This window comes from Pomacea canaliculata, linkage group LG4, assembly GCF_003073045.1.
Source record: "Pomacea canaliculata isolate SZHN2017 linkage group LG4, ASM307304v1, whole genome shotgun sequence".
Taxonomy (NCBI): domain Eukaryota; kingdom Metazoa; phylum Mollusca; class Gastropoda; order Architaenioglossa; family Ampullariidae; genus Pomacea; species Pomacea canaliculata.
Genome location: NC_037593.1, coordinates 19,761,198 through 19,778,189, shown reverse-complemented (window position 1 = coordinate 19,778,189; position 16,992 = coordinate 19,761,198). Strand labels below are relative to the sequence as shown.

Sequence of the window (16,992 nt, the reverse complement as noted above, 5' to 3'; positions counted from 1 at the left end):
CATTTTAAAAAACCCACTTAAATACATGCTTAAAGAATAAGTCTTTTGTGGATACTAACTTGCTTCCTGTGTCCGCCCTGAGGTCCAAGGACTTGCAGCTTTCCCAGCTGAGTTTTCTGCAAGTACCTGAAACTCATACACAGTGAACGGGCTCAGGCCTGTGGCAGTGTAATTTGTGGCAGGGGGATCCAGGATACTCACAGAACCAGGCAACGATCATACTGACCACCTGGGTGGAAAATGAGAGTCTGCTCTGGATCACGTACTCCATCAGGCCTTGGTAAGCCCCTTATCCACAACTCATAGAATATAATTATTCCTGAAAGTTAAAAAGATATGCTAAAGCATTAATAAAAATGTTTTAAAATGATGCTTCTCAAGTGTCATATCACAAGAATGTGAGAAAGTTGACTTAAATTTATGTTTTGAGGAAGCTTGGTTTTCACTACTGATTAAAACATCTGTCTCACATAGCTAACTTTTTTCTATATTTAGCATTAATATTTTTTTTAGATCACAAAAGTAGAAAAATTAATCATGATTAAGTGCAACATCAATGGTCTTTATATCATATCATCTGGTAAGTCTAGAAGGGAATTTATAGTAAAAATGTTCTTTTTCATTGACATTACCAGATGATATGCTTATAGGGGAATAGAAATCAGGGGGAGGGAAAAGAAACAAGCCATTTGCATATTGCATCATGGCATGCTAACATGCTACTACAACCAGAGAAATGGACACTATTACAAACGCTAACCATTAGGTGCCAGAGGCGGCTGCCATGTTATAAGAAGAACAGAACTGCTCAAAGCAATTATTAGTGGAGCCTGCATGCCAGCAGGAGGTGCTGACTTGGTTAGAAACTGAACACCTGCACTCTCAGAACAGCCTCCTTGTGTACAAGCTCTAACTGTCAGGTTGTACCTGAAGAAATCAAGCACAAATATGGAGATATACTAGCCAAACATAAAGCAAAATAAAACTTTATGGTAAACATCATTAAAATACATTGTGTAAGCAATTCTAAGGTAAGGTAATGTGTGTATATGTGTGTGTGCATTTGTTGCTGCTGGTGGTGGTGGTGGAGGAGGCTGAGAATAAGTGGGAGATAATTCAAAAGCAAGTGCTTGTTATAATAGATTTTAAAAAGTTCTTGCTAACTTCTTTAGCTTATCATCCTTGCTGCACACCACTTCTCTTTAAAAATTTACCTCTTCTGCTTGATCTTCAGAGCTACAGTTATGAAATGGAGAGGATGTCAGATTAAAAAGTAGCAACATGACTAGAACCAACAATTCAAATGTTTTTGCACAGATTGATTTATATTTAAACCAGATGTCTACATACCTAAAATAGGGCCGCAGGGATGTCAACAGCTGTTCTCTTGCCAAGCCAGACCACTCTACCTTGCTCACAGACTGATTGGCAAGATCATAGGACACAAGCTCGTACCTCAGCAATGGGCCGTTCAGCTGGGAAGGTTCATTCCACATACATCTGGCACTGGTGACTGCAATTTCTGTCACAATAAGAACCATGTCTGAAGATGGTATACCAGGGTTTGTTCTGAAAATAACAATTGGACTCGATGCTGATCCTTGGATGTTGATTGCCTCCACTCGATATGCATAAAGAGTGTATGGGCGCAACCCTGTGTCATTATATGCTGCACACAGAATAGGATAGCTCTGTTAAGTCTTAAAAATGTTAATTATAAACATTTTGATTAGAAGAAGAATATAGATGAAAGGGCCAGGTAAGGGAGAAAAAAGAAAAGCATAAAAATAAGGCATGGGCCAGCTAGCTTAGTCCCCCACCCAGAGAGAAGCTGGGTGTTCACCCCCGGCACGAGAAGCCGGGCCCATGGGGGCAAACAAATACTGAAACATAAAGAGCAAATGTGAAGTACAATAACATACCTCTACATGAAGCAAAGACAATGTCAAATATATGCACGTACAACAGGAATGCACAATAAAAGTAGAGTACTTAGGCATAAAACTGACAAACAACCATCCGGCGACAATTTAAAAAAATGTCAACATTTCTCCAAGTATAATAATGCTCTTACCAAATAAAATATGACCTAGAAAAAAAACTTACAGTTAGCTGGTCCTTCATAGATTTTAGTGTTATTACGATACAACTGATAAGATGAAATCAGTCCATTTGGGTAATCTGGGGGTCTCCATGTCAAAGTCATCGCTGTGGGTGACAGAGGGGTGTATACTGGAGTAGGCTGCTGAGATGGAGCTATGTTCAAATGAAAGGCAAAAAAACAAGAAAAGAGTAACAATATAAATGATACATTCACATGACAAACTGTCACATTACAAGAACAGGTAATCTGCTTGATTGAGGAAAACAAATATCATTTTTGGTGGTAACATTTCTTTTTTTTCTTCGAGTACTTACTAGATGACATGACTATATGCCCCAAGCTACCTGAAATCCATCTCTCCAAACCATGGAATACGGTAGGACTAAACAAAGCTCAGCTCCCAGAAAACCCCCATCTGACATGTCAGCGAGCACTAAATTCCAGTTTCGCCTGGACTGAGTCTTAGCCCACTGCACAGTTTCCTCACATACCTTTACTGCAGCCATATGGGTTACCAGCCATCAGGTTGCTAGAGTCTGCTTGGCATGAGCCACAATCTCGTCCTTCTGTAAAGAGCTTGCAGGTACAGTTTCCAGTAATCATATTACATGTTGCATTCACGCTGCCAAAGGTATTGCAGTTACAAGGGGTACACCTGTATGAGATGGAAGAAGGCTTGAAACATCATGACAGCTATCACCATAATTTTGTTCTTCAAAGCAAATCTCACATAAAAGTTGTTGTGGTCATCATGAAAAAAACCTGGAAACTAATCCAATCAGTCTACTAGTTTAACACCCTGGTAATGTTACTAGGTTGGGTTAGGGCTTTCTTCATATTTTGTAGAGGATACTTGGTCAAATGGCCTGTTGCTGTCCTTTCCTCACCTTGAGTACTGTGTAACAGCCAACCTCAAACTGTCTCGCTTGACCCATTCTTACAGCCAAAGTCACCTGACCCATTTGCATGACCAGGCAGAGCAAGATGGGTGTTGTACACTGTCACACCATTAGAAGACACATACACACACTTGCATGCACACTTGGTTATTACATGTATACACACATGTGAATGTCTATGCATGCATATGCACACACACACACACACAGCTCTAGCATACACACATACAATCACACCCTGCAGGTGGGCACACACTTGGTTGGGCCATGGAGTCTGGCCTTGGACTAAGAGTGGGGCCAATTGATGCATGAGCTTGGCTACGGCCACCATGAGGATCCAAGTTTAATGTACAACCAGCTCTGGCCTGAGAGCAGTTATAAGATTGTTCTCCATAAGGTCTTTAAGGGTCATGTGTGACTATGTAATACTTAAAAAAATATAGTACATGCCAGGAAAAGAGTGTGAATTGAGTCAAAAATAAATACAAACTTTCCAGATACAAAATTGTAGAATCCCTCCATACACTGAGAGCAGTCACGCCCACCAATACCAAGGTTTGTACGGCATTCACACTGTCCTGTGTTTTTGTCACAGTTGGTATAAGGAAGTGTGCCATCTGGGTTGCAGTTACATGGTAAGCAGCCCATTGTTCCTGCTATTTTGTAGTACCCTGTTCAAAGAAAATACCACGTAAAGTTAATCCATTTCAAGTACAGTGCAGGATATATATGATTACTATCAGACCTGCTTTTGCACTTGTTTAAGATTAAGGAGTATTACCTGGCAATATTTCTGAATAATCAATAAATGCAATAATACACCAATTCTTTTTCGTTTTTGACACAGTTGGCAGAAAACTGACCTGTCTGAAAATGTTAAGGAGGCAGAAACAAACATTTTAAAAAAATCATGAACAATTACATAAATCTTTAAACATAGACCTATAATGTGAACATTCTCAACGCCAATTTCAGTCACTTTATACATTTTTTTTTAAATCCTGTGATGTATGATGTATATGCATATTCATGCACTTTAAAGGCAGACATAATACTTTATTCCATTAAGTAAAATCCCAGATGTAAATGTCTGTCACCCTTTCCATCTTTTGAATTTTTGGTAATACTATGCAATCAGAACTCCTTAAAAGATGGGCAAAGAATAAAGCAAATCTGCTTTTAACTGTACAAACCAGCAGTCCAGAGGATACAGTCCACACCCTCTTAGGAATCAACACCAACAAGAATTTTCAAAAAGAATAAAAAAAAAAGGCAAAACTTACCAGTGGTGCATGTGTCACAGCGATTCCCCTCTCGATTACTAACACAGAGGCACTGGCCTGTGTTCTGATCACAAGCCTGCTGCTGGTTGACAGTGCCACTTGTATCACAGTCACATGCTCTGCACCCTTCTACTAGATCAGTACTCAGCCCATATGTGTTGGTTTTACACGTGTTACACTGAAGGCCCTGTACATTAGCTTTACATATACAAGCACCAGTGCTGACATTGCACTGTGTCTGTCCGCTGATGGTTCCCGCTGTGTTGCAGGAGCAGTCCTGGCACCCCAGGTCTACAGAGACACCAAAATTATATGTACCTTGGCGACAAGCACCGCAGTTTCTGCCGACTGTGTTTGCTTTGCATGTACAGTTGCCTGTGATTCTTGAAAGGAAAAAGATTTTTTTAAGCATTGGATTATCATCTCAGTTTAATGTTGAGTAATAATATGGGAAATATATTACAGATGTCATTAAAAGCATAGCTCTCACATATAAAATCTTTCTTTCATGCAATTCAGTGATGCTTCATCTCCACATATCCAGCATATTTCAGATGGTTAAAGACTTTATGAAGAATACGTGAAACATCATAGTTGTAAGATGTACTCATTTAAATATCTTGTCAATTATAAATTTCCATGGAGAAAATGGATTAACCTCTAGAAAAACACAGGACTCTTTTGTCTGGTTAGTGTCTGCTGTCATAGACTATATCAAATACACTCAAGTGCCCTGAGCAGTCCATATACTTTGTCTTTTCCATTCCAGACAATGTAATCAAAATTTCATTTACTTCCGAAAAGAAAACAATAATGAACTGATTTGGCATTACAAACATTACAAAGGGAATTTAATCTTAAAGGCTAAACTTCTACTATTTGGTTGGAAAGAATGGTTTGACCCAGGGAAGGAAGGTAAGGTGCTTATTGATCCAGAAGGAAGCAGTGAAGCGTAGCTATAAGAGTACCCAGTACTATGTGTGCCCCTTACCTTGAGTCAGATCATTTTCAATTTTAAAGTGATTCATATTTATTAATAGGAATATTTAATTATTTGTAAAGCAATCCATGCCTTTGCATTAAGGATGCATGTAACTATCAAATAAATTTACAGTCATAACATCCTATCAAACGTGAAAACACAATGATACTAAACACTCTACCTATCTCTGACTACCAGCAGCTGATTACTGACAAACATGGCATATTTTTACCTGTTACAAAAGGTGCCATTAACGGTGCCTGCATCAATACAGTCACAGGGTATACAGCCGGCATCAAAGTTGTAGAAGCGATCCACACATTGATCACACTTGTGGCCTGTACATTCTGCTTACACAAGCACTGGCCAGTACTTGGGTCACAATAAAGACTCTTTAGATCCAAATGGATTACAGTTGCATGGAAGACACTGGAAGTTGTCCAGCTCTTGAATCATGAAATATCCATAGCTGCATTCAGTGCACTTCTGTCCTAGATAAACACATGGCACAAGAGGGCATTATGTCTATTTGGGCAGAAGAAGCGATCAACAAAAGGTTATCACACAGCATCCAATTGCAAACAGCTTTCAATAAAATGTTAAATATTTGCTTCTGTTATATACCAGCCTTTGTACGGATAACACATAGCTTCTTAGCATTCAAAACTTTTTGATGATCCTTTCATATTTGCTAAACTATCATAATCCAGAGATAAATGTTAAGACTTGATAGTATGCTTAAATGTATGCTGATTACAGTCCTGCTGCAAGTATGAATACAAAGCTACCTCTGACATTGTCCTTGCAGTTGCATATGCCAGTAGTTTCATTACATGAGGGGTCACCATTAACAGTTCCTCTGACATCACACTGACAAGCAGTACAACCACTTGGATTTACAGCCTGTAGACTGTAGTAGCCAATTTTGCATCTATCACAAGCTCTCCCATCTACATAGTCCTTACACAAGCAGTTGCCCCCATCCTGGAATTGAATAAATATTCTCCTGCATGTTGACTTCTATAAAAGTTACTAACATGTAGAGTTAAATCTCTCCATATCTTTCACAAGTGCATACACATAAAATGTCCTAAGGCAAACTCATACAGATTGACATTATCTACTGGGCTAATTGGTTTAGTATAACACTAACTTGTGCATCTGTGGTGACCAGCAAAGTAAATAATTTGATTCTTGAAGTGAAAGATGTAGCTCGATTCACATGAACCAAAATGCCAATAAAAAATATCTGAGCATTTGTTGCTATTTGTTTTCTTCTCAGGAACTATTATTTTAAAGGAGGAAATGCTGCATTCAAAAGTAAATAAATTCTTCCTAGAGTTTTGTACTGTGAAATCTATTTCTTATTTTATGTCAGGACTAAATTCATATCCTAAGGACAAAATTAACACAGCATTTTAACTGTCAACTGCTAAGTGGAAATTTAGGACACTATACGTCTTAGACAATCAGATCAATGTGATTATAGAAACGTCAGAGTTGTCCCATAAATGAAGGTGAATGACTTGCAAATACTTTAGTTATGACAACCAAACTTTTACTTATGAGCACAAAAAATATTGTAGTATTGTAGTATAGTAGTAGTAGTTTATGTTTTATGTATGCATTGTAAAATAAAAAAAAAAAGAAAATAGCACATGGAAAGACAGAAACAATGGAGTTTATAGCTTTGAACTCTGAATTTTGAACCTGCCTTTTCACAGAGACTAGTAGCATTCACAGTCCCATTAGTATTGCAGGAACATGTTGAGCACATATCTTTATCAGAGAGGCTCTTGCCAGTAGGCCTGAAGAAACCATCTTTGCACCTTTCACAAAATCGTCCCTCTGTATTGTCCTGACAATTCATACACACACCGCCACCTCCATCTGTCCAAACTTCAGGAAAAGCATCAAGGCTGGCATTGTAGATACAAGAAGTGGCATGACCATAGCAGTTACAAGGCTGACAGTTGTAGGATTGTTGTAGATTTCCCCTCTTAAATGCCTTATTGTTGTAGAGGGGCTGACATTCATTACACTGTACCAACAGATGAAAAACGCCTAATGTATATAGTCATCTTATGCTTCTTCTTTCAGTGATACCTCTGCTTTCCTTAACTCATATACTTTGGTTTCTCTTTGCCAAAGTACACCATGACAACAAAGTTAGAGGGTTCAAATCTTGCCACTGGCACACATGCTTTTTTGGGATGTAATTCTGTTTACTGGTCTGATCTACTTTACTGTAATGTAGTACTTATCTGCAGGTCTGAACTACTCGCACTGCTATAAGGCACCTGTCTACAGGTCTGGACTGCTTACTGTGATGTAGTCTTAACTGCATGTCATAGTTACACTTTTGGCAGCTAGGTAACTGAACTGTTCAATACTGTACATAAAAAACTATATATCTTGAAGCTTTCCCAATCTGAATTCTGAAGAAATCAGCATCATCGGTACAGCACTACAACCTGTATTACAAGCAGTCAGAAGCTTACCTTGTCGCCCTGCGTGTGACTCTCTTCAGTACAGAAACACTTGTATGGAAAGCTGGATGTGTTACAAGAACTGGCATGTCCATTGCAGTCACACCTAAATACAGATTCAAAAAAAGATGCTTCTGCATTGTGATTTCAGAACCCAGAATGAGCCATTATGTAATGTTATTGTTACCAGTATCTCATATGTGGTTACTTAGGGGTAGGGCAGTCATGCAAGAACACTTATAGTTTATAGAGGAAGATTGTTTTATTTCTACTCAAAATATCATCTTAACTATAAAATTGTTTTTCTACTATGTGCCAGTAAAAGTGTATTTCTATGGTTAGATGTCTCCCTGCCTAACTGCAGCCTTGAACCTTTAATAGAATATAATTCATGTCATAAAAATCTAGTCCATAAATAGCAGAGTTGTATTTCTGAAATGAAACTGTAGACAACTTCCCAAAGATAATGAAACCATTTTAAGAAATTATGCGCCCTGGCTCAAGCAATAAAAACAAATATTATTTTGAGGATCTAAACTTCTTACCTGCCAGTCACAGAAAAATCAAAAACAGCGTAGTATTCATGTCTTATGTTGGTAATTAGTGTGTGGTTGCGGAATCGAACACGAACTTTTGATGCTTGGACAAACTGTTGGAGTAAAGGGTTGTTGAAAAAGTTGGAGGACCCAGGTCGTGGGACTGGCTCAGTAGGAAGCAGATTCAAAGTTATGCTACCTTTGGAATATGACAGTGGTAAGCTGGCACTGGAAAATGCAAATGTAGTATGAAGAATATTGATGGTAATAACTATATGTGGATCACCACAGGACTGGTAGCATGCATAGAGGAAAACAGGAATATGGTGACCATGGATTCAATGTATCTTATACACACTGAACCACATGAGTATAATTCATGGTCAAAATATAAAAGTTTATAATATAGAAGAAAAACAATGATAACTATAGTACACAGATTGCCACTTTTTGCAAGTGCCATAAACTAGTCCCTAAGCAATGTGAATAAATTAAAATAATGAAGGTTGGCAGATTAAACTTTTAGAAAGGCTTCCCTTATTTTGTTTTTTATTGTATGTGTTCTATTGTGAACCAAATTACAGTCAAAAGACATGACAAACTTGCATTAAAATCTATCCAAGGCACTTTATACTTATCACTGCCAAGTCATTAATTTTCGAAAAAAAATTTCCATTTACTTTAATCATCTAACTTTATTAGCAAGCATTTGTAGATTTGCTTTTCAAATGTTTTCAAGACATTTTCCTTCATAAAATACATATTTCCCATATGTTTCACTTCTGAATCATATTAAACTATAAATGATAGAATTACAACATGGTTATATATGTAAGTATATTACTTACAAGCCAAGCTGCAGACAATTTACAGAGGTAGCATTTGGCAAGGGACCATTGTTTTGCAGGCCAAAGTATGAAATACAGTTCACAGCATAATACTGCCATGTTTGCCAAGTGACTTCCCCTTTAAGTAATCTTTCCACCACCATAGCCTCAGGCAGAGGACTGTAGAACACTATCCCCATATAAAAAACCTGAAGAAGGAAAAAAATCAACCTGCAGTTTTCCAAAGGTACTATTTCTAATGACAAATGAGTGAAGATGGATTTCTTCTTCTCAAACATAGGAGAGCTTCTTTTTTATCACATTATATGCATTTGGAATTAAGTACTCTAGTTATGAGAACCATTCATGGGATTACCCCTCACCTCAAACTGGTCCCCTAAGTCCACTTCTAGTATGACATCATCCTGGAAATTGGAGACCCACATGGTGCTGGTGTTGTTGTCATTGGCATACTCCACAGGCTGGTAAGCAGAAGACACCCTCAGAGTTACAGTTCCTACATTATCAGGCACACCATTGGGCAAGCAGTAGCGTGTGTCCTGTGGCTTAACACGAGGCCTTGATCCTGGGCACCGGCAGGCAGACTGAATGCGGACTTGTGGTAATGTTCCTGAGTAAATTTCTTGTACCTCTCTTGATTGAAGAAAGAAAGCAAATAAGGACACTGCGCATGCAGCCAACTATCTGTGACAATACCAAAACCTTTCTTCAGCTTTCATGCACATCCTAATACATGCACTGGCCATGATCACACATGAATAGGTCACAATACACAAATCACACTTGCACATGACACTAAAAAACAATGCTAATGAGCCTTCTTCCCATATAATAATGTTTTTCCCTGTATGCAAGAATACACTATCACCTTAAACCAAAAAAGTGTGAATGTGAGCCAGCTGCGACTCCAGGATCCTGTCTCATCAGCCATGACACAAACACAAAACTTGGTAATCAACATCCTTGGGTAAGCAGGATTATCTCTACGAATGAATACCACTTGATATGTTTTTAATACCTTCAATCAGCTTTTCCTCTGCACATTTCTTCCCAGCTACAGCTTTCATTTGCCATCCACTAAATTTGCAATTCAATCATTCACATCCACACATTTCCACCCTATGCATGCTATTTCTCTCTGCAGGCATTAATACAATCCTTACCTGTTAGATAATGTGTCTGAATAGAATCGAAAATCCTGAATTTTCCCCAAAAACTGGAGTGTACCTGGAAAACAACATTATTTAATTGTACAAATTTAATTGTAAATTATTAGAACGCTACTTTTAAAACAATATTACTTTATTAATAATCAGGCTTACAAATGACAAAAAGGAAACCAACCATCAAATGACTGTCCAACTCGGAATGTTCCAGAGGAGTCAGTGATAAAGTCTGCAGGAGTTACAGTACTAACTGGCATAAAGCTTGCTCTTAGGCCATTCACAAAGAAACTCAGACTTCTGTTCTGTACCTGTAAGTAAAGGAAAAGGAGGACAAGTGCCATCAAATGTACGCTGACCTTCATTTTTTCATGTGTTCTTGTAAATGTAGCATAATGCATGAATTTCTCTTATGAGACAGTAAAATTGTATTGTATATGCAAAAATTTACAAAAATTCCATCCTCTTTTACTTGTCTTTAAAACCACAAGTATAAGGAGATAACAGGAAATGTTGTACAAAGGTACCAAAGAAAAATTGCAATGCGTAGAAACTCATGTGTCAAGACTTAATTAACACTTCCGCTTCCAGATTTATTATTCATTTGGTGGAACTTTTGACTCTCTAGACACTGCTGCATGCAAAAATGTGAGCCAACTGCCCTGTGGGTTAATCAAGCTCATATGCATTATTCAAATGGCTATTGATTTTTGGAGGGATTTATCAAGGCAGTGTTCTACAATGAACTCAAGTTCTACTCAAGCTAAATAGAGTCTCTTCCTTCCTGCTTTTTACAGAAATATTGTACTTATCCCTACCAGTCTGGAGGAACATCGCGTCTAAAATAAGGCTCTTCAGATTTCAGATTGTATCTACTTTAAAATAAGCAAGTACTCATATAATATTTGGTTATAGTCTGTCTGGTCTCTCTCTCAGCAGGCAAAAGGCCGATGCTTTTACATTTCCAATGACCAAGAATTAGAACTTTATCACAGTTAGTGTTCACATAACCAAATGGAACAGCACACTCATAATGTATAGAAACTGAGACAGGAATAGCTTCCTTTTCATGTTATTTGCTACCTCTGATGCCAGGTATGCCTGTATAGCCAAATGTGTCCAGTTCTGCTGAGAAATAGCATAATTCATGGTCATCTGCTGCTGACCACTGGGACTGGCAAACATCACGGTCACTCCCCCACTTCCTACTAGCACACGCAGTATTGTCAGTCCAGAGGATGTTCTTTTCTCAAGCAGTGTCCTGAAAACAGCAGAAATATTGTTCTAAATCGTGGAGATCAAGTTCAGCTGAAAATATATGAAAACATCTTGCTAAGCTGAAACAGGGATTGCAGATTCATGACAAAATAACTTCTGTTTGATCAACTGTTAAATATGTGTATTTTCATGTCATTAGGTGATGCAACTCTCTTACAACTCTCCTCACTGAATATTGATATGTTCTGGGCTACTGCTTATATGATATTATTCTGTCACACCTTGTAAACGCCTGAAAAGTTACAGCAAATGATGACTGTTCATAAACCATACAAAACCCTTTCTAAAAATATGATGATATTATTATAGGTGCAGTGAGTAGCTGGACAGTGTAGTTAGGGCTTGGGAATCAGCAACACAAATAAGAACTAATAAAAAAAATTCATAAAAAAAGGCACAGTGGTGTGTCCTTGTAGAAGGCCATGGGCTGAGCTCTTGTGGTATTGAGATACTCCCATTCTGAGGACTTCTTGGTCAAAAAAAGTCTGAACACAAATCAAATGTCGATCTGCAAACTTGTTCTTGAAAACATGCAATCCTAACCCTGGATCAATGACTCGGGAAATCTATTACAGAAATCGTAAAAAGTGTGTGTCGTAGTAGTATCCTATAGATATGACTATTTATAGTCTAGAGTTAGACAGACGACCCTGATCCTGTCTGGGTAGAGAGATACAGAGGGCGGGAAGCCGATAGACTAGCAGTTACAGGTTGAACAGTGCATGAGTGTCGATCAACCCGTAGAGCAGACAGTGAAAGTTATGTGTAAATAAATATATGTACAAACGTTTCAGCCAGAGTTGAGCAGTGGTATTGAGAGGGAAGATATAGCAGCGTGCACTTTATTTGATATACAAGGTTTATTTCTGAAGCTTGAACTAGAGATCTCGGCTGTACAGAGCTATAAATAAATCAGATATCGTTTGGTATGAATGTAATAGATGCCATATGCCACTTTATATATATAATCTATAATGTCACCTGACAGTCTCCTATGTAGCCCTGTTTGTCAACAGATTTGCACATCGATACGGTCATCGATCTCTAGAGCTGGCTTTGTTGCCCCATGAACGTAAATACACGTTCATGGCTGCCCTGTGCTGTACCTTCTCAAGTATCACGTATGGTGTTCCTTCTTGGCATTGGTGACCGAACTATGAGTATTCTTGAAGGATATCCAAGCCAGTGTAACATTTTGTGAAAAGTGCGGTTATCAATTAAATGTTTGCTGACATGAGTGTACATCTACATGTAACTATATGCTCGCAGCACTCTTCTGCCTTTTTCACGCAAAAAATAGTCCGGCAACTTTTAACACATTTAATGTTTATGAACGGAGGCATCTGAAACGAAAACAAAAAAAAAAGAATAAAAGGTATCTACAGTCTACATAAAGTTTACAACTTCTCCGTCATTTGAGACTTAACTGTCGTGACAATCCGGGATAATTAAGCAATCAGGTGATATATTGATGCGCCACCGGTACAGAGGTCAGCCGAGCCGACGATCACAGCGATATATCCAAGAAGGACAAGCGTTGACACCGATCGTGCTTGATCGCGGACTGATGACCAGTGGATCAAATCCAAGTCAGGTGGACGGTTAACACGGCAGTTCACCCAAGGTGATGGTCAGCTGGCTGTATCAGATGCAGGTTTATATCGGAAACGGATAAACAGTTAATACAAGGACTCATCCGAGACGATGTCATGACCGGCGGATTATCCAAAACGGATGAATGCATGTTAATACAACAGTTCATGCACAAATTAGATGATGAACCGACGATCACAGAGTTATCCAAGGGAGTGGATCGTCGGCACAGGTGTTCGCACGAACTGCATCGACCGGTGAATTATATCCTAAAAGAACATGCGGATGAACCGATAACGCTGCGGTTCACCCAAAAATGACGAACACCAACACTTATAGTCGACAACTTGCGAAATAACCTCGCTGTTGTAATAATAAATAAATGCAAAATTTGTAAGAGCATACTCGCACTCCTAAAAAGCATGCTCTTAGTGCCTAAGAACAAAATAGGGAGAGGGTGCGATGTTCAACATGCGGATGGTCTTGTTTCTGCCTATAATATTCAAGCTCCAATGTTAGATATGGTTTAAAAGCAGTGAAAAAAAATTTATTTCATAGGATGTTTTAAATAATCGTAAATGATTCTGAGAGAATATCTCTGCACATGCTGTGGGTTTTTTTTTTTTAATTAAGAACACGTAAGCTTTCAAACTGGCTTGTATGTGAAGAGCAGTCGTTGGAATAAAACACTGGTTAAGGTACTGCCCCCCAAAATAAAAAAAAAGTATCTCAGAAGGAAGTACAATGGACAACTTTAAAACATTGGATGGGGAAGAAAGAATGGCCGGCCGTGAGAGGATAACCACCAGTACGAAAAAAGGTAGACCCCCTCAGCAAACACTACTCACAGGACTTAATTCATAGTTAAGCAAGACGATAAAGACAGGGTCACTATTGTAGACAGGCTAGAAATATTGCTGGAAAGAGACAGTTTCTCTGAAGCTACTCATGATAAAGAACAGTACGTGTTCAGCGCAAATATAGATAATAAAATAGAAATGCCCACAAGGACCCCGTTTGAACTAAGAGCAGAAAATCAACAACTGAAACAACTATTAGCAAGTTGTGTGCTTAGAAGCATAAAAAATATAGTCAGAACAAGAGAAACAACATTCACGGCGCCAATACGAGCCGACACAAAAGAAAAATCTCTTGCTGACTGAAAAAAAATAGTGCATATGATTTGGCATGTGCTTGGTCTGACAGAAATCAACAGTGCTAAAATCTCAACCCTTCATCGAATAGAAGGAATGCGGGAACATAAAGCGCAAGGACAGAGACAATGTTATCAAAGCGTGCAGTCGACTCTCAGAAGATCTCTTATTTAGAAGCTTAAAATCTCTTGACAACACGAGGTAGTACTAGGATGAAATAGCTGTCTGTGCTGATCATTAAGTAAAGCTACCAAGCACCGATTGTTGATTCTATGCCAGCTGCTTCCGCTGCCTAGCAAACAGATTAGTCAATTGAGTGTTGTCTGGCTCTATACAAATGACTGTACAGTTTATGTATTATTGTTCCTTAATAAAAACATGGCACAATTATTTCATTACAATACTATGAAGCATTCAAAGCAGCGTCATCTTTTTGCAGTTCAGAGCATGGGCCGTCATTTGTGGTTTACCCTACACCACAGTAGTAATGCTGGGCTGGCTACAAAAGTCAGTGTGATGACGTTGGCATTGCACAAGTCGCCTGATCTTCCTGCCCTATAGTGATGTTTGTTTGCTTCAGTTTGATTAATTTTTTTTTACAGAATTTTTCTCTTCTTTGTCAAAGATGCAGCTGTGGTAGTAGAACAGTGCAAGGAAAAAGTAAATTTGTTAAGTGGTGTGTTATCTCTTAAAGGATTTATTTTGGATACAAGTGTGATAAAGTCATTTCTTTTTTTTCTTCTTCTTTTTTTTTTTTTTTTACCATTATCGGGTTAGTTTGTTCCTTGTTGCTCCTCTGAGGAGCATAGGGCCGCAACAACACCTCGCAAACGGACCCGGTTTTGGGCAGCCCCCTTCAGTTGGGCCCAGGTGGTTCCGATGTCCTTTGCCTCGCCCTCTACTGTTCTTTTCCAAGTCCCATTATCGGGTATTCTGAGGTACTTTTTGTGTTTCTTTGAGACTGCCCACTAAAAACAGCTGAAAGTGTGATTTGTGTGGTATGGAGAAGACACTGCAGAATGTTGAGTTATAGAAATCAGGTGTTTCAACAGATGTATGGGTGAAACCCAAAAAGTAGAGCTGAGCAGATTGAACAGAGGGCGTGGAGTGTATGCTGTTATTAAATAACAAATTACAGTGATACCTCGGTTCTCGAACGCCTTGACTTTCGACCAAATCGGTATTCGGACCAGTTCGAGAAATTTTGTCTTGGACGAACAGCTCGAATCATCCGAACGTCCGAGATGTGAGCCGAGTTTTTTTTGCTTGCGTCAAGTTGAAAAGCTATAAGAGGAGGGAGTAGGAAGTTTTGGTACTAAGCTGGTGTTCGATCATAACGGACTACAAGAATTTTGAAGCACTGATAAGAATACCTTGCTTTGTCCCTGCATATCAAGCCAAATCCATGCTGTGATCGTGAAAGCACCGTTGGCACCTACATCAGGTTTCGAGCCCGGCACCAGATAGCAGGTAGCCCCGGTGCTTGAAAAGGACATCGCAGAGTCGCCTGGCGATGAACCTGGCCGCACATTTACGGTATCAGGGTCCACGCACATCAGGTATCCATCGCTGTTACCATTCAACATGTTGGAAAAAGACGGAAGAGCTGTCCTGCCGGGGCAGGTCTGGTCACAGAACTTCTGGTTGCACACTTGGACGGACACTGGATCTGTCGTACTTTCGCAGTAGGCGTTTCTGGTTCCAGCTCCACATGTGCTCTGTGCTGGAAATGTTTGAATAGGTCTTTCACTGGCTAAATTTGTCATAGGGGGAAATTTAGTCTGCGCAGAGCAGGATGTCAGAAGATTGTGTAGCAGTAGAAGCAGTAAAGTCGCGCGTGCCCAATGACGACGTCCATCTAAGCTGCAATGGCGCCGGGTTTAAATCTGTTAGAATCTAGTGCCACCAATTTTCTGTGCGAACACTGGCAGCACCACGCGAAACAGCATGAAATTCCACTGCATTCTTCTGTTTTGCTCGAGTATCCATGATACTTCGCCATTCTCAAAGTTTTTATTCTTTTTGACCAATCGACAAACAACGGAAATTTCTGGAACATTCCACAGACGTGATCTGAAACGATTACACTTACAGTACTATTCTTTTAGTAAACATTTTTATAATTCACTTTATGTAACACTTTTCTGTGATCATTATTCCACTCCCCACTCCGATAATAAATACACAAGAACGACGAGATAAAACATGTGGTCGGTGGTCTTCTAATAAATCGGAGGTATAAGGCGATTATCAACTAGACTGGCGGTGAGCACTTGTAGATCAACGGAATATCAAACAAACAAGAGCAGTACGGAAAATACAGTTTGTCCTGGTTTCACATGATTCATGTTGAACACGTCAGGAGGGTTCATATGGCAGACATTTCTTCGACTCGTAGTAGCAATCACTGTCCATGATAACGAAGCCAAACATTAAGAAAAAACTCACTTGGCCATCTAGACGTCCAGCAAGCGCAGTGTCACCTCTGTAACCGTGACATGGGAGTGTCTAGCAATGTAATGGCCCAGCCTGACAAGCACACCAAAAGGTATGCGTGTGTGGTCATCACACTGAGGTATGACAACTACGTACCTCGGATCTTGCGCTGATCAAGACGTTTGTTCGCGAAGTATCGACCTGCAACAGCTCAGGTCACAGTCCTG

General features: G+C 39.2%; 1 protein-coding gene across 1 annotated transcript in view; it reads right to left on the bottom strand.

Moving 5' to 3' along the window:
* The window catches only part of LOC112561640 (usherin-like), an 18,701-nt gene extending 1,709 nt beyond the window's left edge, over positions 1 to 16,992 (bottom strand). The window contains 21 exon segments of the mRNA XM_025234228.1: positions 60 to 196; positions 298 to 319; positions 761 to 927; positions 1,351 to 1,669; positions 2,107 to 2,256; positions 2,596 to 2,759; positions 3,494 to 3,674; positions 4,287 to 4,669; positions 5,501 to 5,618; positions 5,621 to 5,714; positions 6,049 to 6,252; positions 6,983 to 7,309; positions 7,770 to 7,863; positions 8,303 to 8,521; positions 9,142 to 9,329; positions 9,504 to 9,774; positions 10,305 to 10,368; positions 10,486 to 10,615; positions 11,388 to 11,565; positions 11,804 to 11,814; positions 15,703 to 16,992. Of these exon segments, the coding sequence (XP_025090013.1) occupies positions 60 to 196; positions 298 to 319; positions 761 to 927; positions 1,351 to 1,669; positions 2,107 to 2,256; positions 2,596 to 2,759; positions 3,494 to 3,674; positions 4,287 to 4,669; positions 5,501 to 5,618; positions 5,621 to 5,714; positions 6,049 to 6,252; positions 6,983 to 7,309; positions 7,770 to 7,863; positions 8,303 to 8,521; positions 9,142 to 9,329; positions 9,504 to 9,774; positions 10,305 to 10,368; positions 10,486 to 10,615; positions 11,388 to 11,565; positions 11,804 to 11,814; positions 15,703 to 16,095 (3,814 nt within the window). The 5' untranslated portion in view covers positions 16,096 to 16,992.